General features: G+C 53.7%; 1 protein-coding gene across 3 annotated transcripts; it reads right to left on the bottom strand.

The window, feature by feature from the left end:
- LOC122373684 (elongation of very long chain fatty acids protein 6-like) lies at positions 1–26,679 on the bottom strand. 3 transcript variants are annotated; one of them, XR_006255093.1, is made up of 5 exons: positions 26,139–26,663; positions 25,017–25,178; positions 4,222–4,332; positions 2,956–3,312; positions 1–2,923 (listed from the first exon to the last, which is right to left on the bottom strand). XR_006255093.1 is itself a non-coding variant. In XM_043351988.1 (5 exons), the coding sequence occupies exons 2-5, from the start codon at positions 26,468–26,470 to the stop codon at positions 3,066–3,068; spliced, it is 852 nt and encodes a 283-aa protein (XP_043207923.1). In that variant the 5' UTR covers positions 26,471–26,534; positions 26,590–26,648; the 3' UTR covers positions 1–3,065. The 3 variants fall into 3 exon arrangements, 2 of the variants coding, with proteins under 2 accessions (XP_043207923.1, XP_043207922.1); XM_043351988.1 differs by having other exon boundaries at positions 1–3,312; positions 26,139–26,534; positions 26,590–26,648; XM_043351987.1 differs by having other exon boundaries at positions 1–3,312; positions 26,139–26,679.
- Positions 26,680–27,298: the final 619 nt, after the last annotated feature.

Here is a 27,298-nt window from a genome sequence, read left to right as displayed (position 1 = left end):
TCAACTGAATGTTCGTATATTAGGTAACACTGCAGCCGAATTGGACAAACGGGAAAACAAAACAGAGCTGTCGCACCGACACACCATCGGCACGCTCACACACACTCAGCGCCGCGGCCGGCCCCTCAGGAATTGTCCCGTCTAGCTATGGTCGCGCTCAGTCTGCTCTGGTGACTCCGTCAGCGCTGCCACTGACAACACGAGCATGGAGCTGCAGCTTCGGACACATTTTCGGCTCCGGGAATGATAAAAAAACAACGCATCAATTCCAAAAAGTTTCCAACGTAACAAATAACAGCGGGGCGAAAATGCTTCCTTGCGGTACACCATGCGTGCGGCGCGATGGCGACCACGGATGTGTGGCGTGGGCCAAACAACACCGTGATCACCGCGCACGGGAGCGATAGAACAGAACTGAGGCGGGCACTGGCTCAGCGGACACTCGTCCGGGTCAGCGGGGCGGCGCATTGCGCTGACACGGCGCAGACATTCACACACAAAGTTTGCGCTTGGTTTTCACAGACAAGTCTGATGGCATTGTTGGGACCGCGGTGGGCCCTATTTCACAACCTTACGCTCTCTGCTAGCCCTGGCGCACTGAGGGTTATCATCACACGAGACTGTACACTCCTAAACCACATCAGAACACAATGGCGTCACTCACATCCACTCCACGCACAATCCCGACTAGTTCAGGCCGTGACCAGCACCCATTCCACCCATTCCGGAGCCCATTCCGGCCACACGGCGCCAGCGCCATTTCACAGGTGACCGGATGCCCACTCGTCGCAGCTTTCTGCCAGAATCTCAGCGCGAGACACTCCCGCTTACACAGCGCAACCTCAAATATAATACACAGTGTACACGGGGTTAGGCTCACAACGGCCGACCGAGACTGGACAGAGTCATCGTGTCGAGAAACACTTCAATCACACAATCTGGACAATCGCTCAAACAGGTGTATCATGCAGCGAGCCTTCTTATCGGTCACGGACAACTTACACACTGACTGAAGAATTTTGAACACAACACCGCCAGGACCATAGATCTCAGCGGGCTGAAGCATGTGCGTGGACCAAACACTATGCACTGGGACTCTGGTAACTGGACTGATCATGGGATCATGGGAATTAGACAACATAGTTTTCTGGAATGGATTGCGATGGTTGTTACGATGAACTAACCCAACGCTTAGAATATCGAGCTTAGAATGTCATCACTAGTCAAGATCAAGCATAGCATGTTTGCAAGCCTCCTGGTAAAACCAATAACCACGCATCATCCATGATTCTAAGAAACGCCTGAGTAGCAGGCTACGATATCTAGCAATTCAGCCTCCTTGGACGATGCCCGGCGGCATAAATCGTGAACAATAGAACATGCGACAAGGGCCAGACGAAGCATACCAAGTCACACACACTGAGGCCAAATGGCTCCCGTTAGAGTGATACCGCGCTACGTTAGTCCGTTCAAAGGAGCGCCTGCCTGGCGTCTTCGGCTCTCTCTCTCTCTCTCTCTCTCTCTCTCTCTCTCTCTCTCTCTCTCTCTCTCTCTCTCTCTCTCTCTCTCTCTCTCTCTCTCAAATTTGTAATCGATAAGATTACCCAGACAAACCAACCGTCTCTACACCGCCCATACTTCTGAGGTGCCTCCTCTGACTGCCATCCTCCTACTGTCCCTTGGATCCCCTCCGAAACAACTGACCAGAGGACCCTGTATCACCTACCAGACCATACCAGACAGTCGCACGCTTGACTCTTCTGGAGTTGGCTCTGGTCGCTCCCTATACATGTCCCTGGGGCCCACTGAAGTCTACTTACGGGCTAGCGACATGATCACAAAGCTTGTGCGGGGAGTTCCTAGTGCACCAAGGATCTATGGGTTGGAAATCTGTCAGAATATTCCGAAGGCTAGTGGAATGTGTCAACAGGAGCGTGCCGGATAAGACGTGAAGAGCAGTCTGCTGTCATGACTCGAGAAGAGCTCCTGGACGCCTGGGGAGGTGTTCCTGGATGCCTGGAGATGAGCTTTTGGCTGTCTGGAGAGAGGTTAGAGGCTCAGGAGTTGACATTCCTGGAGAAGAGGAGGGACGGGTGGGAGGAGTATTATGACGAAGGAAAGGTTGCAGTGCAAGTATCTCAAGCTAAAACACCTGCTGCCGGCGGAGACTGCCGCACTTCCGTACCACCCGGAGAGCAGCTCAGACGGACCACAGTCACTCGGTGGCAGCGTCTAAATGGTGGTAGTCTCAGGACTGTAAGGACTGCCGAGGTCTGGCTCTGAGGACGCAGCCGGGCGGGCTCGAAGTAGAGTTGCCCCATGATGTACTGGACGAACCCAGGGGACAGCGACAAGCGTCTGCCGGAGAAGAAGTCCAGCGCACCAACAGGGTACTGGCAACTTCGTCTGGCTGACCAGCTAGCTAGGAGCCTTGCTCAGACAAACTGTTGCGCAGCTGTACCTTACCCTCCCTATCTTTAGCTACCGAGGAAACCCTCAAGGTCGAATGACCAACCACTAGGCTATGCTAGGACCATGGTAAAAGCTACTGGAGAATGTTTACCAGGAAAAGTGAGTAGATGCCAGCAAGTGGAATATAAATAGTTACAACAAAACGTAGTGGAATGCTCTGTGTGATCCCGGAAGAATGTTTTTAGATATTGCATTGTAAGCACATTGGGTACATGTGCTTACAATGAGTGTACCTATTATGGAAAATGAACAGAAGGCCTGCCATTGAACATTGAACAAACAACTTCGCAAACAATCGCCAATGCAGGCCAACCAATAAAATATCGCAGACATAAAACGAAACCATTGAGCAAACGTGAAAACGGAGGCTGCGAGAACAACATCCGTAGCAGGATACTCGGGAAACCCCCGCAGGTGCTACCTGCGGCGCGGAGAACCCCGGGAAGGTGCTAACTGCGGCGCGGAGAACACCGGGAAGGTGCTCCCAGCAGAACACAGCTGAGCTCCGGCAGCGGATACCTCCACGCCGCCATGGCTGAATATTTTCCTAAACCTCGGCCGTCTGCCGGGGCGACACCTATCGGCCGTCTGCATCACTCGATCTTCTTCATGTTGCCGGTGGAGGCGCTGCGCGCCGGCTTTTTGGTCAGGTAGGACTTGTTGAAGAAGTGGGCGAAGAGGACAAAGTAGCTGAAGTACATGATGAGCGAGAGTTTGATGTTGAGCACGGAGACCTCGCACTCGCCGCCGTTGGACTTGACGTGGTAGGCCCACAGGTTGACCAGGCAGCCCACGATCATCTGCGCCAGCTGACTGCTAGTGATGGCCACAGAGATCCACCTGAGAAAAAACAACGGCGGCGGAGTGACGTCAGATGTGATCGGAATCGCGGTGAAGTACAGTCAGAGCTGGGGAATGGCGGGGAATACCGTCAGACCCGGCTTTTCGGGGAGGGGGATGGGGATAGGTACAGTCAGATTTGGCCGAATTAGCGGGAAATACGTGAGCTCTAGGAAATGCTGGAGAAATTACCGTGCGATGTGGCGGAATGATATGAGCCTACCGTCAAAATGACAAAATGAAACAACTTTACTTATATTGGACTAATAGCTGCACATCTTACGCTTGGTCATCAACGCTACCATTCTAGAACGTGACGTATAGCCTAGATCAAATATCATTTAACAGGCACATTGCATGCAGGCATACCAGACCACAGACCAGAGAGCCCGCGCCTGGGGTGGCCCCGGGCTCCAGCAGCAGGGAGCTCCATCCCGTAATACCCAGGGGATTCAGTCGCGGCGGGATGCCCATTAGCTCTGTTCATTATTGGTCTAATCTAATGATAGTTAATGGCAGAGGGATTCGAGCATACGGCTCTTTCGCCTCAGGGACTGGGGTCGCCTCCGAAGCTGGCGCGCCCTCCGAACAGCACATTGGTCGTCACTGGATGCCGGTTCCTCCTAAGATGCGATGAGCACCTACAGGATTTGACGTTGGCTTGAAATCAACCACATCGTGTGCGATTCTAGCATTCATCCTGTCCTAGTTTTCACTATACAGCACTACTGATCAATGTGTCGGGCCATATTTAAAAAAACGCAACCAATTATTTCGGCTGAGAATCCTGATCCAGCGTCCTCGTTCTCTGTACCCGACCAGGGAACGTAGTAGGCATCTGCGAGCCTTGAAGGCATAGAAGCGAGTCCCGCGACCAGTTGCCGCTGATGTAGCTGGTGCCACACTTACCTGGGGACGCGGTAGCGGAGCGCCTTGAAGGCGTAGTAGCTGTACATCATGGCGTGAACCGAGTAGTTCATGCTGATGAACCAGCGGCCGGTCACGATAAAGTCCGAGAAGCTGCGGCAGAAGAGAACGTGACCGTCAGCGGGACGTCAGGCGTGATCAGTGCCAGGGATATATTACATGATGCAGTCACGTCACACATGAGGAGTACATCGTTACAACTTCAAGATCGCATCTCGATCCAGTAGGTCTCAGCAAGCAATTGTCTTCCTGCTGGTCGCATCTAGAAATGCTGGCTCCTCAAGTCTCTTCAGTTCGTAAAGTGAACTCGTGGGGACTACTTCCTTCTCAGGAATGAAATTCCAAGGAAATAAATTTTCTACCTGCTGGTCGCATCTAGTAATGTTGGCTTCTCACGTCTCTTTAGTTCGTAAAGTGAACTCGTGGGACTACTTTTCCTCCAAGAAACTGCCTCTGCGTCGCCATTTGCCTCCACCCCATGGATAATGAAGAGCGCCATCCCTTCGCCATTCGTCGCTGCCCGTTCCCGTCAACTATCCAGCCTCCCAGGCGTGGGATCCGAGGGTCATGTTTTATTCAGTTGGCGCAGGTGTGGGAATACCGGACTACCGGGAGACCAGTGGGGGAGCCTGACCCACGGGCCACGCCACTAGGTCGCCCGGCTAGACGGCGAGGAAGTGACCGGTGTCCAGCCGCTCAGTTCAGGGCAGCACTGGTAGTGTGAGATAAGCACAACCACATGTGGTTGGAAATCCAGTGAGTGGCTTTTGAAGACGCTTCGCCACCCTAGCGACCATTGAGGCAGTCGACTCGGCTGGCATCTCATCGGTCTCTTCAGTGTGACAGTGGTTCCAAAGGAATAACACCAATGATCTCAGCACTTAGCGGGCTTCCCAATGCCTATCCCCACTACCGCTGTTCGGTTCAGACCTCAGGCTCTGGACCAGTTCAGCCCAGCGCACACCGCTCAAACCCAGTTCAGCTCGCTCAGCTATCCCTCGACTGCTCGGTGGAACCGGCCGTCCCGAGACCGACGCCAGGCCAGGGCGCGCTGCCGACTCAGCGCTGCTGAGTGCCGAGTCAGCGCCGGCCGGTCACCGGGGCAGGACCGACTGACCACCGACGGGCACCGGTCAGCGGTCGGACTGCTGACCAAGGCCCCAACGCAACACGCGGCTGGAGAATGAATTCCACCATCTCTGAAAGAGTTTTCAATAAAATTTCCCACTCTTTCCCTGTCATTCTCTCCTTCCGTCCCCCGTATCTACAGCCACTTCAATTCAGGCCGCTCACAAGTGATCTCTGTCCCAGTTCTTTGGCTTACATGTCCCGGGGCCATTTGGAGCGCTAGCCCGCGGGCCTTGGGGGCATTGGTGCGCGGACCGGCAGCCCTGCCCGGCAACCAAACACCGCTGTCCCAGCAAACGCCCCCTCCCTCCTCGCGCCATCGATCGGGAGGGGGCGGGACGGCAGCCGGCCGGTCTGCCCATGGGGTCAGGCGGCACACCAATGCACCGGGCACCCCCAGTCTCCCAGGGATCGGCAACCGGCCGGTCTGCCCATGGGGTCACTCGGCACACCACTGCCCCGGGCGCCCCTAAGGATCAGCAGTCTGTCCATATGGCCACACGGTCCTGGAGGAGGGTCCTGGAGAGAATCCTGGAGGGTCTGCCCATAGGGTCACACGTGACCGACCCCAGGAAGGTCAGAAGCAGGGAGCATAGTCATACTCATCGAGTGACTCAACCGTCAACTCAAGTGTTTTGCTGAAGGAACAGTTATCTCTTTATACGAAACACACCGGGGCTGGTAAGGTCATCATGGAGACCATAAACTCATTGTTTGAGGTCACTTTCATTCCCTGGAGAATCACTGAGCTAGCCGTGCGGCCAGACAAGCCAGTCGTCTGTCAGACATTCAAGATTTACGGAACCACGTTCCCTAAATGGACTACCGCTGCCTCAATTGACCCATTGGAACGAAGAATTGGCTGAATTGGACGAATTGAACCGAAGAACCAAGAGACGGCGGGTGCGTGGGTCTACTGCCGGCGAGACATTCGACTGGTGCCGTAAGGAGCAGTGAGTGGGCCATGAACTAGGTACGTCCCTGAGAACCACAGGGGATAATGTAGCCACATTTTGGCTGCACGGCAACGAGTCGGCCCACCTTACTTTCTAAGACAGGTCACCTGGTCTGGCAGAGATCACCACAGATTTTCATTCCCAACTGGTTGTTTTTTTTTTTAGACTGAGCCGCATGACCAAGTAAATGATTAATTTATGTGACATATTATTATTCTCTATACGGATACCTTGTCTGGTCGCCGCAGGCGCAGCCCCCCAACTAGCCGGGAAGCCCCTGGTTGCCAAGACGCACCCGCCCACTGGTCCCACGTGGCACGCCCCGGTACCCCGTCCTCCCCCCCCCCGCACCGCGATTGACCTCTGACCCCGACCTTTGGTATGTGTCATGTGTAGCGCCGCCGGTGGGAGGGGGGAGGGGGAGGGTGCGGACGTCCCCTGGCCGACAGTCAGGCGGGCGGCGGCGACCAATCAGAGGCCGGCACGCCGTGACGTCACAGTCTCGCCTCTGATATCGATTACATCAGAGCTGTTCCCCCCATCGCGGGCCGGCGGGGAGGGGAGGGGAGGGAGCCGGATGTCTCCAGCGGGACCGGCCGACCGGTGCTGTCCCGAGGCGCGGCGCGGTCGGACGGACCTACCCCAGGCAGGAACATGGGGAGATCAGAACAATACGGAACGCTGATTTTCTTCAATGAGTATAATTGATGTCCGGATGCACTTCCACAGAAACATTATTTGAAAAGAGAACACTATCCATCGATTCCTTGGCCCAGTCTTTTTTCTGTTTTCCTTTTCACTCGCAAAGCCTGAGTTATTACGCATTGATCCGCTCCTAAAGAAGGTGCCTCAATAACAATACGACTTCTGGCTCGACGCCATACCTCTGGTCAGCCTGCATGAGTGACCCCTGTCCTCCCCCTCCCCTCCCCTCCCCACCCGACCTCGGACCCATCTATCCGGTTCGGTGGCTCATCAATTGCAACACGCCGCCGCCGCCGCGACACCGCCACTGTTGCAACCGGACCGGGCACAGCGCGGCCTTGACCCGGTGCGACACCCGGTCTGCGCAGTGTCGACACCCCTCAGCGGCCTTCACAGGGGGCACACGAGGGATGACACTGCGAAAACGGGCCATTATGCAGGACAGCCGCCTCGACACCTGCGGAGGCCATCAGATCGGAACGACGGAAGACATTCCACAGAGACATGTCTATTAAATGGGGCCTCGCTTCAGTGCAGGCGCAATGGCGGATCCTTGCGATACGCCGCGCGAGTCTGAATGAAAATCATAGACGGCAGATGGCCGTCTTGTCTGCAAGAAGCTGCGTAGCGCTGCACGGACAGCAATTAGCACATCCAAGATCCAGCGTGCAGGCCAAGGTGAGGAGTGAGGACGCTCAGAGAGGATTCCCTTCGGTGGCTGCCCAGTTTCGCAAGCCCGATTTCGTGCTCGCCAGACCGCGAAAAGTGGCGGCGATGACAGCGTTTGCACGATAGATCGGTGCAGATCATCCCGGTCCCTCGACTCCGTAACGGTGAGAACACGGCCTGATGTGAAACATGGCTTGCAACACGAACTATGGCAGAGCGCATGGTCTCGTTACGAAAGGATGCTTGTGAGAGTGGCTGTGCGCTGATGGTTTTGAGGCGTTTGGACTGGTTACGGGTATTGGCGTTCAGACGCCCACGCTACTGACGTATAACCTTTCGGGTCGTTGCCTTTATGCCTTTGCTGAGTCTGCTGCTTCAATTAGTTGTTTCGAAGTCAAATAAGCCATGTAAGTCCATCGTTAGAAGTCTAAAGCCGGCTTAAAGTTGGCTTGCTAGTCACACTTGTGTACTCATGCAGCTCATCCAAGAGCGTGACCAGCCGCCGACCCGTCCCGACTGGATGCTAAGGGCGCCATTAGTCGTCGGCCAGAAGTGTTTTTCAATGTTTGCCCGGCGCGCCATCACGCAGTGTTTTTCCATTTGAAGCTGGCCGACCATGAATTCTCAACCGCCCTCCGCGTGGGTAAGGCGGTTCCTTATTTTCCGCCTCGTAACAAACCCGAAGATGTTATAGTGGGTCAGTGTCGTGGGTACTCCATGCTCACTAATCTGCTGCCCTTCTGGCAGTTCTTGTCGCTAAGGATGGACGGGGATGTTATTGGAATCGGTGTTTTGCTTAAGAAAAACCTCGTGACCCTTGCGATTTAAAACTCATAAAAATACATTAAAACAATATTTCATGATTATTTCTTAGCATATTTGCAAAAAGGAGCATTTACTCTGAATTTAGGTAACTGAATTACCAATACAAAATCATGCAAAAGCCTAATTAATAGTTGCCAACTAATACAGCCATTTACGTTTACATTACATCTCGCATAATAGCCCTGAAAGCTTTTACACTGATCACCATACAGCTAGATAAGTTTCAGATATAGACCAGATAAGCCAGTACTCCCGACCATTGACCACGTCCTAAAAACAGCCCCAATGTCATCAGACGCGGTCTTTCGCTGCGGACATATTCCATTTCTGTCCCACAAATAGCTTCGTGCGACGAGCTAGCCGGCGTTGCCATGCCAACGGCGTCAGCTGAGTCCGCGGCAATCCATACCTCCGGCGGCAGGTGCTCTGAGGAGATCTCAGCAAAGATGAGGCAGCTGAGCTCTCAGTCGGCCAGCCAGGTTATAGGGACGCCAGGAAAGGAGACCTTTGACATTCGGCGTGCTCATATCTCAAGAAATCCCTAATTCGACGATGGTGATTGCAAGAGCTTCTTCAAGAAACCATTTTGGAGGTAATACACCTTTCAGGAACATGTCATTGGCGATTGTTCGTATGTGTCGCCCGACTGGCCTCAGCCGCGGTGCCCGTTTGGAATCAATCGGGCGCATCATCTGCCACCTGCAGGGTCATCTGACCGACCGGCCCCAGTTGAGCAGCCCGTCTCAGCAGTCAGGGTCGCCGGGCCGGCACCCAGGGTCGCCGGGTGGGGTGTCGTCTGCATCGGAGGTCAGCCGGCAATGTAACAGCCGGTGTCACCGGTCCCACCGGTCAGGGGGCGGGTCACACCGGCAGCCGGGGGCGGGTTACACCGGCAGCCAGGGCCGCCTGGTGACCTCGCCGAGAGCTGCAACCGACGGACGGGTCATGCCGGCCGGCGGAGCGGGTTTTTGGAGAACCGACACATCGAACCATGCTCTGTCGTAAGTGGTACCATCCAAAACTATGTGAGGCCAGCCAAACGCGGGTGAGCCTTGAGACAGGACTAAGCGGTGATGCAAGATACAGGACTGCAGACGGCGCAGGGATGCGGGACGCCAGACCGACGTGCACGCGAGGCGTGTGCTGGGATCATGTGATGAGCACATCGTGGCAGCAAGTCCAGACGCAGATCCCCAGAACACGTTTGGAAGAGGTCATGGACGTCGGTACCTACATACATGGACCAGTGTCCAGCGTATCAAAAAGAAACGAACAGCAGGAGTTATATCTGGTACAAGAGTGGACGTAGAACGTCACTCAGGTGCGATGAACGTGGTTTTCATCTAACTTCATCTGAGTTTTAACTGTTCGAATCAATAACCGAAGGTGTGCAATGGTTAATCAATAAACCCCTGGTCCTAAGCATAAAGATAGCATGGACGCAAGCAATCAACATATGACAAGCCTGAGACTTGCAACGGAGGATCCTGGTACCGCCAGGCATACTTCGCATGTCCTCCAAGGTGGTCTTTCGGGCATACTGGTGGATTATCCCTTCCGAGCACGGTTACAATATCAGACTTGCGTGTCTGGCCGCAGTCCGCGTCTTCCCCTCCTCTCATTCAGAGCTAAGTATAGCCTCAGCTCACCGTTCGCCCCAGTTCGGCTCCAGTCCTCCGAATTTGGGACCCATCTCCGCAGGATCTCCGCTGCACGCTGCACGCAGAATCTGCAGCCTCTGCAACACTGCACGCACGCCGAGTCCACTGGCCTGATGGGATTTCCGAGAACCCAATATGGCTCCCGGAATACTCCAGAGACGATCCTCAAATACCCCGGGACGATCCCCAAATACCCCGGCAGGTTGGAGATGATGGCAGCGAATTCCAGGGGCCAGTCCAGCCGGACGGATAAGCCGACCTTGAAGAGGTGTAGCGTGACGCAAGGATGAATGTGAGCCGTATAAGTGTGAGTCAGCTTCAGCGTCGAGCTGTGAACCGGTGACCCAGCGTTGGTCATAGCCGCCGGCATCTGATGCCGGCAGGGCCGAGTTACACCCTGCAAGTAGCTGGGCCGGGCATGACGTATGGGAGCATGATTGGCTGGTTATGATGTGAGATATATGACGTATGACAGCGCGATTGGTTGGTGATGATGTGAGATGTGTGTCTGCGAGCTGTGGATGTGCCAGGAGGGGGATTGTGAGTTTAGTTGGCTGGAAGGTGTAGAGGAGAGCAGAATAGATCTTCTTCTTGTGCTGGACGGTGACTTTTAAGTCAGTACGACAAGCTATTTCGGCCTTCTCGACTAAGTGTTGTGATTATGTCTGACGTAGAAGAGGGCAGTGGTGCACCGGTAGCTGGTACCAATACCATGGAACCAGAGTTTCCTGCGCCTGCATTCGATCTGCGGGCAATACCGGAGTTCGACGGCAGCGGTGACGTCGTCAGATGGCTGGAGCAGGCGACACAGCTGTGTGCCCTGCGTCGTGTGTCACTGGCCGCTGTCATACCCACACGCCTGAGGGACCAGGCGTACGAGGTGTGGGCCACCCTCTCCTCCACCGAGCAGCGGGATGCTGCAATCGTCCGCCAAAAACTGCATCGTGCATTTGCATTGGGACCCGACGCGGCTATGTATGAGCTGTATCACCGACGTCTACAACCGGGCGAGTCTGTGGATGCCTACCTGGGATCAGTCAAGCGGCTGATATCCCTCATAGGTTCAGTGTCCAACGAAGTGATGACGACGCACTTCCTGCAAGGTCTGCCGCCGGAGGTGCGGCTAACAGTACGTAACAGTGCTGGAGATGAAACTCTCTCCTTGGAGCGAGCCGTCGCCGTCGCTAGGTCAACGTTGGCGATGGCGGCCAGGGAGAGAGCGACTGCATCGGTGGCTGTCGTCCAGCCGCCGCCATCATATGTACAGCAGCAGCGGGGAGCCAGAGGGACGGGTCGCCGTCCACCACTGCGGTGTTGGACCTGTAACCAGGTAGGCCACATCGCCCGGCTCTGCCCAAACGGGCACGGCGACGGCGCTACATCAGCGCCACGGGCTCCGCCGTCGCCAGCTGCCGCAGTGACCCAAGAGCCCCCATCATCGACATCAATGTAAATGGGCGCAAGTGCCGAGCACTCGTCGACACAGGGTGCAGCGAGACAGTGGTGTGGAAGGGCATGGTGTCCTGCTGGGAGCGGAGTGACGCCAGCTTGGTCGCTGTCAACGACAGCCCGGTGCTGTGCTGTGGGCGGGCTGTGGTCAGCCTTGGAGTGCGCGGGGCGACAGTGAGTGTGCGGGCGGTCGTCGTACCGGCCCGGTTGCTGGGCGTAGACGTGTTGCTGGGCATGACCGGCATTGACGCCCTGCAGGGCGTGAGTGTAAGTGGAGGATCCGTTCGCTTCGGGAGCGACAACCCAGTTGCGAGCGTCGACACGGCTGCTGTGGTGCAGCGTGAGGCCCCGCCGGAGCGGGAGGTGTGTCGTGCGGTCGACACGGCTGCTGTGGTGCAGTGTGAGGTCCCGCCGGAGCGGGAGGTGTGTCGAGCGGTCGACACGGCTGCTGTGGTGCAGCGTGAGGCCCCGCCGGAGCGGGAGGTGTGTCGAGCGGTTGACACGGCTGCTGTGGTGCAGCGTGAGGTCCCGCCGGAGCGGGAGGTGTGTCGAGCGGTCGACACGGCTACTGTGGTGCAGCGTGAGGCCTCGCCGGAGCGGGAGGTGTGTCGTGCGGTCGACACGGCTGCTGTGGTGCAGCGTGAGGTCCCGCCGGAGCGGGAGGTGTGTCGAGCGGTCGACACGGAGCCGGAGCTAAGGATTGACGAGACTGACTTCACGGCTGTGTTCGATGATGTGTGGACAGTCCGTTGGAAATGGGCCGGTGGCGTGGCTCCGCCCCCGCTTGGAAACTCGATAGCTCAGTACGGTGTGCCGAGTTGTGCGCGTGAAAAATTCGATGCAGAGCTGGCGCTGTGGATTAGTGAGGGCTGGCTGCGCGAATACGATGAGACGATGTACGGTCCCGCACAGGGATTGATCCCGTTGATGGTGGTTACTCAGGCAGCGAAGGACAAGGTGCGGCCGGTGTTAGATTATCGGGAACTCAATCAACACCTGACACGTCACACAGCCGACGCTGACGTCTGCGTGGAAGAGCTGCGAAGGTGGCGACGTCACGGACGCCGGGTCGCTGTCCTGGATCTGAAGAAAGCTTTTCTTCAGCTTCGTGTGGACCCGGCCCTGTGCCCGTACCAGACAGTCATCGTGCAAGGGCGGCGGTACTGCCTGACCAGGGTCGGCTTTGGGCTCAGTATCGCGCCTCTGATCATGAAGGCTGTGGTCAGGAAGGTGCTCGCACAGAGCCCCGGGTTGGCAGAGGCAGTGCTGCCTTACGCCGATGATCTGCTGGTCAACGAAGCGGTGGTCTCGGCTGATGAGGTTGCCGAGCACTTCGCTCGATTCGGGCTCACATGCAAGCCGCCGGAGCGGGTCGCGACCGGTGCACGTATGCTGGGCCTTCGTGTCGCCGAGAGCGACGGGCCGGCACTCCAGTGGAGTAGGGACGGGGAGTCACCAACGCAGGCTCCACCCGTGCTAACGCGGCGATCTGTCTTCGCGTGGGCCGGCCAGCTGACATCTCATGTGCCGGTCGCAGGCTGGCTGCGGCCGGCCGCTGCATGGATGAAGCGGACTGCCAACCGCCTCAGCCCGGACTGGGACACTCCGATCGTCAGCGAGGAACTACAACGTGAGGTGGATGAGGTGTCACGGCGGTTTCGAGCATGTGACCCGGCACGCGGCCAGTGGTGTGTGACAGGGACGAGCGTCGTGGTGTGGACCGACGCCAGCTCCATCGCCCGCGGTGTCGTGCTCACTGACCCTGACACGGGCGCCATCATCGAGGACGCGTCCTGGCTGCGTGCCGAATCGGAGAGGGACGTGCACATCAATATCTCAGAACTGGATGCCGCTCTCAACGGTGTCAACCTGGCGGTAGCATGGGGCTTCCGTCGCCTGACGCTCCGGACAGACTCGGTGACGGTGCACCGCTGGCTGAGTGACGCGCTGTCGGGTAAGGCAAGGCTGCGAACCAAGGCGCAGTCCGAAATGCTTATCCGACGGCGCGTGGCTGTTTTCCGTCAGCTCGTCATCGAGTACGAACTGGAGGTCACTATCGAGCTGGTCGCGTCAGCGGTCAACCGTGCTGATGAGGTGACGCGGGTGCCCAACGCCTGGCTGCAGACTGCCGACCAGCCAACCACTGATTCGTCCAAAGCACAACCGGTGGCTGTCGCTGCCATCACAAGTGCCTCAGCGAGTGACATCCGCACCATCCACGAAAACATCGGTCACCAAGGAGTGAGGAGAACGTTGTGGTACGCCCGACGTGAGCTGGGGGTGAGGCGGGTGTCAAAACCAGCTGTGCGAGACGTGGTCAGACGATGCCAGACGTGTGCCTCGATTGACCCGGCGCCGGAGCGCTGGCCCGGTGGGTCACTCGGAACAGAACGCACGTGGGATCGCCTGGCCATGGATGTCACCCACGTGCACGGCCACCCATACCTGACGCTGGTGGACTGCGGGCCGTCGAGGTACGCCATATGGCGACGGCTTCGCCGGGCAGGAGCTCTGGAGATTGTGAGTGAGCTGGAGAACGTGTTTCTAGAGCGTGGAGCCCCGGCGGAAATACTCACGGACAATGCGACAGAGTTCCGTGGCCGGGTCATGTTAGCGTTCGCGGCTCGCTGGGACGTATCCATCCGGTTCCGCGCTGCCTACGAGCCCGGCGGGAACGGCATCGTCGAGCGCCATCATCGTACCATCAAAGTGATGGTGGCCCGGCAGTCCTGCTCCGTTGCTGAAGCAGTCCATCGATACAACGTGACACCGAAGGATGGCAGTGACCCGGCCACAGCTCCAATCAACGGGGTGCTTCGACACCCTGGCCGAGACGTTGACGTGACGCCCCGCAGAACCTCAGACGAGCCTGGTGACGCCCTGCCGCTGAAGAAACCCGGTGTATACCAGGTAGGGGACAAGGTGTGGGTTCGGCGGCGGGGCGACCGATGTTTTGTAAAGTCAGACGAGGGTATTGTGACAGGCGTCGTTTCGGCCCAGACAATCGAAGTCGATAATGTCCCACGACATGTGCGAAACCTCCGACATCGGTTGACCGTCCCTGAATGTCCGAGGCCAGGGGCTCTGCGAGCGCCAACGGTGGAGTGGTCTGATGACAGCGAGTGTGATGGCGTGTGTGTGTCGCCAGCTCCGAGTGATGTGACGGAGTCGGACACGCGGCCGCCCAGCGTCGCTCAGTCCCCGGACCCCGATCCACCGACCGGGTCCGATGTGTCCGCAGACGAGAGTGAAACGTTCGTGCCTGCGACGCTGCGGCGTGGTACGCGTGTTCGAAGAGAGCCGGAAAGATATGGCGATGGTGTGCCAGAGGATGTAGTTGATGCGTTGATTGAATGACATGTAACATGTAGAGTAATGTGGTTCTTCAGAACCAGGGGGTGATGTAGCGTGACGCAAGGATGAATGTGAGCCGTATAAGTGTGAGTCAGCTTCAGCGTCGAGCTGTGAACCGGTGACCCAGCGTTGGTCATAGCCGCCGGCATCTGATGCCGGCAGGGCCGAGTTACACCCTGCAAGTAGCTGGGCCGGGCATGACGTATGGGAGCATGATTGGCTGGTTATGATGTGAGATATATGACGTATGACAGCGCGATTGGTTGGTGATGATGTGAGATGTGTGTCTGCGAGCTGTGGATGTGCCAGGAGGGGGATTGTGAGTTTAGTTGGCTGGAAGGTGTAGAGGAGAGCAGAATAGATCTTCTTCTTGTGCTGGACGGTGACTTTTAAGTCAGTACGACAAGAGGTGGCACTGGTGGAGCCGGAATGGAAGCTGCTGGAGAGACTGGACCCCGCCGAGCAGGTCGGGAAAACCCCGGTGGTTTTCTGCAGCGACGTCAGCCGGGTGTCGAGGGACATTGGAGGTCAGATAAGACGCATAAATACCGTCTGAGAACGACGAGGGAGGGCGCAGGTCGCAGGTGCATCACCGTCTGGAATGGTGAATGATCTAAGTGAATCGTCGTCTGGAATGGTGAATGATCTAAGGACGAGTTACAGGTGCGCAGTATATCTTCAATGTAGCGACCGGCAAGCATGCGAGACCGATCGAAATTCGCCTACTTTGATTCGCTGATGTCCACTTTGCTTCACCGTAGGTCATCAAGCAAACAAAATCTAATGGATAAACGCCTTCTGTGTAGTCTTTCCTAGGGCATCGGGGTTCTTCCATCTCCACTTCACCGTATTTCAAATAAGCCGAATCATTCATACCCGTCATCACCACTACCGCTATGCGCCACATGCCACGCCACTCTTTTGGGTGGACTTTGCTCTGATCACGTGATCACCAGCTGATCATACTGCACGGCAATCAGCTGCTGCAATCGTGCACTGTCGCGGACCATCCCCATGGCAACAGCGGGACAGAGGACGGGAGGAAATGACGCCGCAGGTCAGAGCGGTGGAGGAGTGTGTGCGGAGCGTATCCGCCACGCTGTAGGTACTGCCGAGTCATCGGCCATATTGGCACAGGGATTTAGAGTGGTGACTCTGCTGATTGACACGTTATACCAATGGTCAGATAGGACTGATATGGACGGATGTTTCAGTGTAATCGGAATGTATGTAAGTGGACACTCCGCACCTGACATAAGTAGACCCCGACATGGGCCGTAGGCTTCTCGACTCGTACAAATTCCGAGAGAAAACGATGATAAATCGGATCATACGAAAGAGTGCTTTAACCCTAGAACGCCTAGGGGGGGTTGTATCAACCCCCCCCCCCTCTGAGGTTTTTTCGAAGTGCACGCTAAACGGCTTGTCGTAGCGGGCTGAAATTTTCAATACCCTCTGGGGCAACCTTTGCGCATCTTTTGCCGAAAAAAAAAATTGATCGGGTCATGTCAGGTCACGGAGTTATGACGTCATAAGAGGTACAGCCTCCGGCCGGATTTTCACAAACTGAGTGCCAACGCCCGAGGTTTCCTGCCGGTGGTACGGACATCGGTTGATGGATCGTGATGAAACTTCCCATGCATGTTGGGGCAAGTATTGGCTATCATATGGTATAAGAAATTTGACCGGGTCAGGTCAGGTCACGGAGCTATGACGTCACAAGAGGAACAGCGTCCGGTACTATTTTTGAAAAAGCGCCCGAACCACTATTTTGCTAATTCTTGTCACCTCAATGGGAATATGCAGCAATATTAGCTTATATAGGGAGCAAATGGACCTCCCAAATCCAAAAATACAATCAGATTTCAAAAATTTAAATTTTGATTTTTCGAATTTCTGCCGCCGACTGTGACCTTGCCGACTTCCGGCGCTCCCAACGCGCCATTTTTAGAGCTAGGGAAACGAAATACATACCAAACGATAGAGAATTGATCAAGGAACACGATAGTGAAGGTTTCAAGTCGATATCTCCCACCGTTTTGCCGCAATCGCCGCCGAAAGTTGAAAAAGTCTATTTTTTCGAAAATTTGACCTTTGACCGGTCAAAAGTAGGTCAAATGTTGACCTAGGACCAAAAAATATACCACCAATCGCGAGATCTCGGCGAGAGCAATCCGTTGGTTTTTTCCGCTAAGCTCTACGACCTTCCGTTTCGAAACGCCAGGGGGGGGGGGGTCGTAACAACCCCCCCCCCCCTGGTCGTTCGTGTTATGAGAAATGGCCTGGTCGTGCGAGGGTTAACGGTTCTCGCACACCTCATGAATGGTTTATGGCAATGTGTAAAAAATGTTAAGATACACAGCGCCTAGCCTGTTAGGCATCTCGGAAATGCTAAACCTACAGTTATACCGACCGGTCCGTAACACAGAACAGACAGATGAAATAAATATGCATGAACGGGATTGTTAGCAACACGTTCACACGGACACTTGCTCGTCTAATCAGAACATCATCTCATCTCTTACATCACTGGATCTACATCACCCCGAACATCACACGGTGGAGGTTCGCCATCTTAAACCCCCTGATGTCACGTCCAGATCTCAGGCGACCCTCGCATATCCGGGTTATAACGCGGAGGTGATCCGGTTACAATTAGAACGGGCGGAAGACGCGTGCCTTGCGGTACCCCGTTACTGACACACCGTTCCGTATCCGTCTGACACGGCTATATCTCCAAGGATGAGCAAGGTGAGCGTGTCGCGCAGCGTTCGGATGTGTGAACATGTTCGGCATGTTATAAAAACCTGTTCAGGATGCTGTTCAACCTATTCAAGATGTTGTTGAAGGTTAATGACTTAGTGGAAGACCTTTTGCAAAAATCCTCTTGGTGTACAGCTCAAATGACGCTTTCTGGGAAGAGAGCTTTGCTTATTCATACGATATGAGACACGAATCCTAAGCCATCAGTTTGTTGAACCTGTCAAGACGAAAACAAATGTGTACCTACCAGATGACATAAAACGCCATAATTAACTAGGAAGTAATGCTGGTTGTTATTAGTTTGTCGGTGACTAGGTGCAATGTACTGAGCCTAAGCAAAACATTCTAGAAGCTACACACATCTACCAAAACAATTTAATGAGTACCAGCTAGTGTTATTTCCTGGCTTTGCGCTAAGTATCCGTAATGCCTCACATTATTCACCGGACGTTGACTGTTCCACGGATTAGCCGGCCATTTCCGCATTATAAGTTACTGACTACTGAGTAGTTCCTAATGACCCCAAGGGACAGCATGGCTTATTCACGTCAGCCCCTCATGCCTCCTGCTATACACATGTTTGTTCCTTTAGCATTATTCACAGCTGGTATACCGGTAATGAGTCATTCCAGTGGTGCAGACATGCGCCTGAACCTCCCCCATCAATGGCGCTAACCATGGCTCTAGCCCTCGGGTCGTCCTACCTCAACACAGTGCAGTCGCCGGGACGGGTCATGAATTATTAGCTGTGGCCTGTACACCGTGACGTAGCCCCCGGGGGTACAGAGGCGGACGGGTAATGGGTGATGACATGCAACGCTCAGGCGCCGGCGAGCAGACACATTACATGTAAATACTGCTGGCATAGTTGGTGGAAATATAATCAACATGAGAAGGACTAGTATACCTGGCTGCACCAGGTAAACGCTAAATAAATGATGCAGTGAAAACGCAACAGTTTCAAACGTTATTCTACAACGCCAGGAATGACGGTTACCAGTAACATCACGCCTGGTGAGAATGTTTGGCACGTCATTGTAACAGAAACGATATTGTAATTTACTCATTCCGCTTTGCAGCCCCGTGTGCCATCATTGATCATTCACCGTTCCCTCTGGTAATGGGTAAGCCACATGCGCACTGCGCAGCCATCTGCACTCGACATTTCCGACATCTTCGGGCAAAGTTAGCTTCCTTTTGGTACCCCTGATTGCTCCGACCGGGACCGTCACCCCGGCCTCCCACTCACCATTCCACTCACGATTCCACTCGTGCCTCAGGTCCAAAAAAGCCACGGCGGCGTGGCGACTCCCTCCCTCTGCCCCCTGAACGTCCTCTCTCCCTCACTTTCCCTCTCGCTCTCCTCCGTCACTGAATCCATCCGCTGCCTCCGCGACTCACAATCCATACAATTCAATCCTCTCCAACCCGGTTCACAAAAAGCCGGCGTGCCGCCCGTCCCCGCCGTCTGGCTCCCTCCCTCTCCCGTCTGCTCCTCCCCTCTCCCAGTCTGCTTCCCCCCCCCTCTGCACGTCCTCCCCGCCCGGAGGCAGCCGGTAAAGGTCAATACTCTCTCCGGAGTTGCCCGCAGGCGCTGCCGCTCTCTCTCCCGTCTCGTCCCCCCGGGGCGCCCGATCAGAGCCGGGGGGAGAGAGTGAATAAGTGGGGGGAGGGAGGGAGGAGGGTGCGTGTGCGCGGATGTGCGCGTGCCGGTTCGCGGAAAAGATGGGGATGACCCGGTCCTGCAGAAGGAATAGCCATACATTATGTATGCCTTTGATGGACGGTGAGTAATTATGACTGGTCAATGAGAGATGGCAGTCACAGTGCGGAAGTAATTAACGCTGCAGGTAGGGAAATATTAACGAAGTCGGGCATGGTAACAGGCGAGAGAAAGAAGAAAGAGAAGAGAAGAGAGAGAGAGAGAGAGAGAGAGAGAGAGAGAGAGAGAGAGAGAGAGAGAGAGAGAGAGAGAGAGAGAGAGAGAGAGAGGAGAGAGGGGAGACAAGGCTACACAATGTTTGAAGTTTTCAAAAGCATAATTGATTAAATTGTAGTTGGCATTTCATTTAATATCAGGCACTTCCCAAGTGCGCTATGGACCCTGCTGTACGTAAGTATGGTCTCATTCCAACACTCCGAACCACCACGCGGCCATAAAAGGCGCCATCTCTGCACCCGCCGTGGTCCCCCCACCCGGGCCTCCCATATCCCGCGCCCCGTAGGGGGGGGGGCCGAAACGGCCCCCCCCCCTGTCCTTTTCGGTCGATATCTCCTAAACGGCTGGAGATATCTCCACCAAACTTTCAGGACCCCTCCGGGCATCGATTTTACACATTGTGACCAAAAATTTTTCCAGAGGCTATGATAGGTTGACCACAAATGACGTCAGAATGACGTCATTTCTCATGTTCGTCATGTTCTGTCATTTTCGACCGAAAAAAGACATTCGCGAGAAGACCTGTCAGGCCTACAGCTTTGAAGATACAGAAAAATGATCAAGACATAAAAGGTGTAGAATTGACAGGGCTACAAAACTGCCATCTCGGATTTTTGAAATTTTTGATTTTTGACCCCCAAAAATCAAAAATGCATTTTTTTGGATACATAAGCCGAAAAATCCAAAAAGTTTTTTGATTTTCGAAAAAACGGAATATATGTGATAGTACCTACCGTCTTCTATCTACATACCAAATTTCAGATCGATACCTCGTTTTTTGGCCAAGTTATAGCGAAAAAAAACTGTTCAAAAATGATGACGTCAAATTTTCAAACTCAATTTTTGGCAATTCTAGACCTCGTAGAGCAAAACAAAGACCACCATTGGACTCCCCGTGACGAGCTGCATCGAATCGATACCCATTTTATGCAAAAATATCAAGAGTCATGTTACCTTTTCCTCAAGTTATAATGAATATGAAATAATATTTTCGGAGTTTCTTGAGTGATATATATTGAAAAATTGATAGCAAATATTTCGATACTCGTAGTGGTACCTTTTTCAATGCGAGTACCACTCGCATTGAAAAAGGTACCACTACGAGTATCGAAATATTTGCTATCAATTTTTCAATATATATCACTCAAGAAACTCCGAAAATATTATTTCATATTCAAAAATATCAACTTTGAAATTTGACCTAATTTGACCTGACCTTGACCTGACCTTCACCAAAACGTGACCTAGGCTGGCCCCAAAGGCTACCTAACCCACATAATCGCATTTGTCATGTAAAATGGACCATAAAACATGTATCACACGACACTTTCATAATGTGGCCCCCGGTGACCTGACCTCGCTGTGACCTGACCTGGTATCAGTGACCTCAGATAGCAAAGTATGTGTTTGACGAACAATGTACCATCGATGGTTTTCAATAAATTACCAATTTACTCGATTTCACAACACATTTCTTGAAATGTCTGTGAACGGTGAAAATCTGACCTTTGACCTGATCTGTGACGTCATCGGTTTGACCTAGGTCAATGAAATTTGGTCACAAGGTAGTTCCCGGGTGGGGCTATCGAACGCCGTTTGAATTTTGAAAATCGGCCGGTAACTTTCCGAGATCTTAGGGGGGGGGGCGAAACGCCCCCCCCCCCCCCTACGGGTGGTAGGGTCCGCCGGTAGCCCTACGGGGCGCGGGATATAGTCGGAGGCTGCGCGGTGGTAAACCGGTTCCGGTCCGGAGAGGTGTTCAGGGGCCGGCGACCGGTGACACTGCCCTGAGCGGGGCGCGGGATTTCCGACCGAGATCGAGCTCTCCTGAGTGAGTGAGCTAGCAGTGGCGACCAGTGGTATGTAAAATGGCCGAGTTTCATCGCCACAATACTGTCCTGAAGCGCCGTTACAGGGAGCAGAGGCGGCGGGCCGGTCGATTGGACCGGCGCCATGCGCCCACACCTGGGCGTCTGAACTGTTTGCCCAGCGAGGCTGTTTGCCCAGTGATAACAGTGTTTGCAGTCCATGACGACAGGCGCACAGTGGTCGACTCTGACCTTTACTACAGATAAAACTGGCAGACGTGCTTATTAATAAAAGCTATACCTAACAGCGCAATAGAAATGAAGGGCGTTAGTAGGGCATAAATAAATTTAAGAACATTCCACAAACTAAGTTAATTGCACAATCACTTCAATATTGCTGTTCCACCCGATTTCCGTTCCCATTTCACCCCACAGGTAACCCGTGTCACCATTACACACCGGTGTGGCCGTTTTGAAACCGCCCCGCGTATCGTAACACCCAACACGGGTCCGTCGCGCCCGGTGGGTCCACTCAGCCCTGACTCAGCAGATTTTCAGGGGCCGAGTTCAAGCGACAGTTTCCGTTGGCCACCTTCCGCCGTAGCTGCACTCGCCTAAACGTCCGGAATATCAGACAAGCAGAGTGCATACAAGTATTACTTGAAATACTAGCTAAATCACAGCAAAAAGATTAGAACGCCAGTCAAACTAGCCCAGTAACAATTCACGCCAGCCAATCGATAAAGAGCGGTAATGTTACAAACGGTCCGTGAAAACAGCGTCACGCCGTACCAATCGTCACGTCACGCCGCTCCAGTCGTCACGTCACGCCGTGTGAGCTTCGTGTCACGCGTCACACTACAACTATTTGTGGCGATCGTGCCAGTGAAGCCCTTCTAGTTTCTCAACGGTTACCCAATCGCAACGCAGAACACGTGATACCCGGCACGGCCGCATGTGCTACCCTTTTGCAGGTCACGTGACCGTAGAGTTTTGATCACTTTTTGGACGGAAGGAGAGGACCACATTTTTGTGACCATGTCAAAGTTTCGGAAGTTAAGTAGTGCGGCGCGGGTCACTTGGGTCGTAATCAGACTTATAGCACCGAGGCGGAGACATGAGACCCAGGACAGTCCGTAGGACGAATTACCAGTGGGAAGCACGGAATATTGACAAAACGGAGGTCATCTTGGTTGGAACGGCTAGAGTTGGGGGCTTTCGCCTGACCGGCTTAAATCTGAAGGTCAGTACTATTTCATAATTTAGATGCCGCTGGCTGCTGAAGCAAGTCTATCAATTAACTAGGATTTATAACGACCCATAAGTCCATAGCCTAATTGGTACATCCGCGAAACAGCGGCTGCAGTAGAGCTAAAAATAAAATCGAATTTAGTGCTTCAGTATGGGGAATATTTCGACGTGAGGCACGTCTCGGTCACTTCAGTGGCAATCAGTCACGGTCCAATTAGTGAACCGGAGCTGAGGCGTCAGAAGACGATTTATTTTCTCCCCACGGAAACTGAGGATACTGTCGCCGAGTCGGGCTTGAATAGCTATCAGTAATCAAAGCAATTTAACGTTCATGACCAAAAAGAGACGAGTAAATATGATGGTTCAGTCATGATCAGTAGCCTTAGTAGCTCATTTTTGAAATACACTGCTTTGTGATGCGGAGCTTTAGTTCTCAGGTAGGCGTTTCATTCAAATGTTTCTGCAGATGCGCTGTGTCGACGTTAGAAATGTCTTTCGGTGGCACCACCCTCACTAATCCCGCTATCCGAAGCTGTTTCAGTGACCCGTGCAGTACGACGACGTCCAGTGACGAGTCAGAAACAAACCCCTTCACATTTCCCCCGCCTCCCCTGCCCTCCCTTGGACTGTCGTGTCCGTCCGCCATACCGCACCCGTTCCGGGGCTGAAATCCACCAATTGGCCCGATCTCCCAGTACCCACTACCTTCCCCCACACTCCCAGGTGCCGGTCTGTCATATCGCACACACCGCCCGGTCAGGCTGTCTTACCAGATATCCCTACTTTGAGCAGAATCCTGCCAGAGCCATGGCTCGACACAGATGTAATCACAAAATACCCGAGATATTATCGGGTCAGATACCCGACCTAGATGCGAGATACCAGATAGCAGATGCGCAGCAGGCTCGTCGGCCACGAAAACGTGCACGCACGGGTCAGATAAGACAGCAGAAATCCCCCACCAGCCCAGCGACCACGTGACCAGAAACATCCAGATGTGGGGATGTGAAAACTCTCACTTGAAACGGTTCGGTAAAAATACTCACGAAACACAGTTACTGATATGAAGGTGATAATGATCTCAACTAAAAGTGTACCCGTTCTGAATTTCGCGCTCATGCCTCATGGTCAAGGAACCGGAACTTTATGGGTGCCTTTCAATCTTAGCGTCTGCAGTTGATGCTATTTGCGGTCTAGAATTCATGACACACATGGAATTAATGCATGCACTTGAAGAGTTTTATATGACCACCTCTGAAACGACTCACATCTGGACGGAAGGATCTGGGACGCCACCAAGGTTATCGTGAGCTTCATTTCAAATATGTTGATCCGGCAATAAAGGGGGGTCATCGCTTTCCATCATAACCTTGGACTGTGGGCTTCATGACATGGACAGCCAAAGGATTAAAATTAGCGTCCAGGTGAATTTTTCATGTGAAAATCTGCTCATATGTCATCCCACAGTCCGGCAATGCAACTGCAGTCAGTGGGCAACATATATCATATCAATACTGAATGTGCCAGGAGTGCTGTTTTAGTACGCTGATAATTGTCCCAAATACCCGTTTCGCAAACCGGCAGCTAAGCGCGGCGATCAAATCGGCATCCCGCGTAGCGTTCCGCCGGGTGCAAGCGAACCGAAAACTGGGGCGGGCCACTGAAGCAATTAATGGTAGTCGACCACCGTGAAACACGAACAATGCCAGAGACAGCAGAGATATTTGGTGACCAATCAGCGACAAATCGCTACATTCGTGTGTATATGAGGGCACTGGAGAGTCATTTGATGCGTGACTAGCAAGCCTTATGGGTATACTGGAACATCAGAAGAGGTTTCCAGAAGGCAATTAATGCAGCAGTTTGTAGCTAATGCACCTTCGTCGAATCACCCCACGATTGGTGTGTGAAGGACATGCCGTAGCTCTCGGATCTGGAACGAGACTTCGATTCTATCCCTCTCCTTTCCTAAGAATGTTGATCTTGGGGACTTGACAAGCTACGAAGACAGTTACACAAGGAGGAACCGAGTGGACGACAGTGATGTAGCTCTTGAATATTGAAGAACACTGATATTCTCCCCCTCCCCCTCCAAAATAGTGTAGACGTTAAGGACTTGATCTAACTACCGCGCTGAACGCACTGAAGGAAGCTGAGGACGGTGACGTACCTGAACCAGGTGAAGATGAGGACGGTGACGTACCTGAACCAGGTGAAGATGAGGACGGTGACGTACCTGAACCAGGTGAAGCTGAGGACGGTGACGTACCTGAACCAGGTGAAGATGAGGACGGTGATGTGGTGGTACCAGTGCAGGAAGATGAGCGGCTGCTTCCTCAGCACGATGAATACCGTGTCCATCAGCTCGGGCACCTTGGACATGGTGAACAGGTAGCTCCAGAGGCCAGACACGGGGCTGTTGGGCACGTAACTGCGGGCAGAACGGAGGGAGGTGAGACGTCAGCACGAGACGAGAAGATGGTCCATCACACTCTCTGGCAAAACACCACTCTTAGAGAGCCTCACATCAACAGCACTGAAACGGAAGATGCCTCTGGCAACCTGGTCAAGGAGATGCACTTGACCATCAAGGAGGTGCTCTTCATCGGCCACTCAGGAGGCGAAATTTGTAACACCGGACGGCATTAATTCTAAATATTATATTAATGTAGTTATACTGATCGCACTCACAGTATGTTAGAAATCACAAATTCACTAGCTCAATCATTGACTTCTTTTCTATCCCTCTTGTTCTCTTTTCCTTTCTCGCTCTCACGCCGTCATTCACTCGCTTGCCCGTAAGCCAGCCTGTTCTGAGCACTCATTGCCTGTTCTGAGCACTCATTGCCTGTTCTGAGCACTCGTTCCTCCGCTCACTCACAATCGCTGCTTCATTTTCTTTCCTCTCTAGCACTATTTTTCTGTCATTCACTCTTTCACTCATTATTCGTATTCGACTCTCATTCACTCGCTCACACACTGATTTATTCATTCACTCATTCATTCGTTTACTCACTCTCTCATTCAAGACTCACTCACTCACTCAGACTCTCATTCAAGACTCACTCACTCACTCACTCACTCACTCACTCACTCACTCACTCACTCACTCACTCACTCACTCACTCACTCACTCACTCACTCACTCACTCACTCACTCACTCACTCACTCACTCACTCACTCACTCATTCACTCATTCATTCATTCATTCATTCATTCATTCATTCATTCATTCATTCATTCATTTATTCATTTGCCCCCACCGGGCCCACACTCATTCTCCCTCCCTTCCACTTCGTCAACCCGCCCTATCCTCTCCTCTTAGACCCTTTTCCACTTTTTACCACGCTAAAAACCACATCCCCTGCCGCCGCCGACTCTCAGTCTCACCTATGGCCAGCGATGCAGCAGGAGTGATGGAAGCCAAAGTTTTTCAGCACAAACAGCAGCTCGGGAACGGTGCGCATGGCGCCCACGATGCTGAACACGGCCAGGAAGAAGTTCCACAGCGCCAGTACGTTCCGCAGTTCGAACCGCTCCCTAGTGGCCATGTAGCGCTGGCCGCCGAATATGAGCACCATGTAGACGCCGATGTAGTAGAAGGACGTGTGCCAGTTCTGCTGCATCCACTGCTGGCGCTCCACGGCGGCAAAGTCCTCCTCGAACTTGAACAGGTAGGTGTAGTTGGGGACAGACATAGACAGCATGTCCATGGAAGCCATGGTGGCGGCTGGGGGTCTTCAGCAGAGGTACCCGAGGTGGACTGCACGAGCAGTGTCCAGAGGCTGGAGGTGTTCAGCAGAGGTACCCGGGGTGTACTGCACGAGCAGTGTCCAGACGCCGGTACTGCGACTGCCGCCGGTGCGTTAGCGCGCGCTCCTCGGCCGCCCTCCTCGCGCCACCGCCCACCGGCTGCTAGTGATCCCACTGGGTCCCGGCGCGCGCACCCAATCAGCTGACCAAGGTCGGCGAGCCGGTGACGTCAGCGGGCACCGACCAATCGGAGCCGGCGGTGGCGGCGTGGTGTGAGGGGGCGCGACTGAACCGGACCGACTGCCCCGCCTGGAGACGGGCACGCTAACGCATGGGAAACGGGGGACTGGAGAGGTGTGGGGAGGAGAGGGGAGGTGAATGGGAGGGGTGGCGGAATGCTGGGGAAGAGGGTAAAGTGCCGGTCTGAAAAAAGAATATTAGAAAAAATTGAAAACACATTTGGAACCCGGGAGCCATTTCCAATTGTGAGCTCCAAGATATGGTGGCATTCTAATGCATTTATTCATTGATTGATTGATTGATTCCCTCGCTCATTCAATCTCTCAAATTATCTATTTCATTCCTTCAATGAATCTTGAATCATTCATTCATTCAATAAACCATTCATTCATACGACATAACCCGATGTCCCTTGTTGCGGTATAGGACATAGGTACAGGTCTCGCGAGATTAAGCGGTAGGTTTTGCAATTTTACATTTCCGGTTATATCTCAGAAACTAATCGATCTACGATGAAGACATTTTACACGATCATGGCCGGCTTGTTACCCAACAAG

This window comes from Amphibalanus amphitrite, unplaced genomic scaffold (genome assembly GCF_019059575.1).
Source record: "Amphibalanus amphitrite isolate SeventyFive unplaced genomic scaffold, NRLGWU_Aamphi_draft 001535F_arrow, whole genome shotgun sequence".
NCBI lineage: Eukaryota > Metazoa > Arthropoda > Thecostraca > Balanomorpha > Balanidae > Amphibalanus > Amphibalanus amphitrite.
The sequence above is the reverse complement of the archived record's forward strand: the minus strand, read 5'-3'. Positions and strand labels throughout refer to the sequence as shown.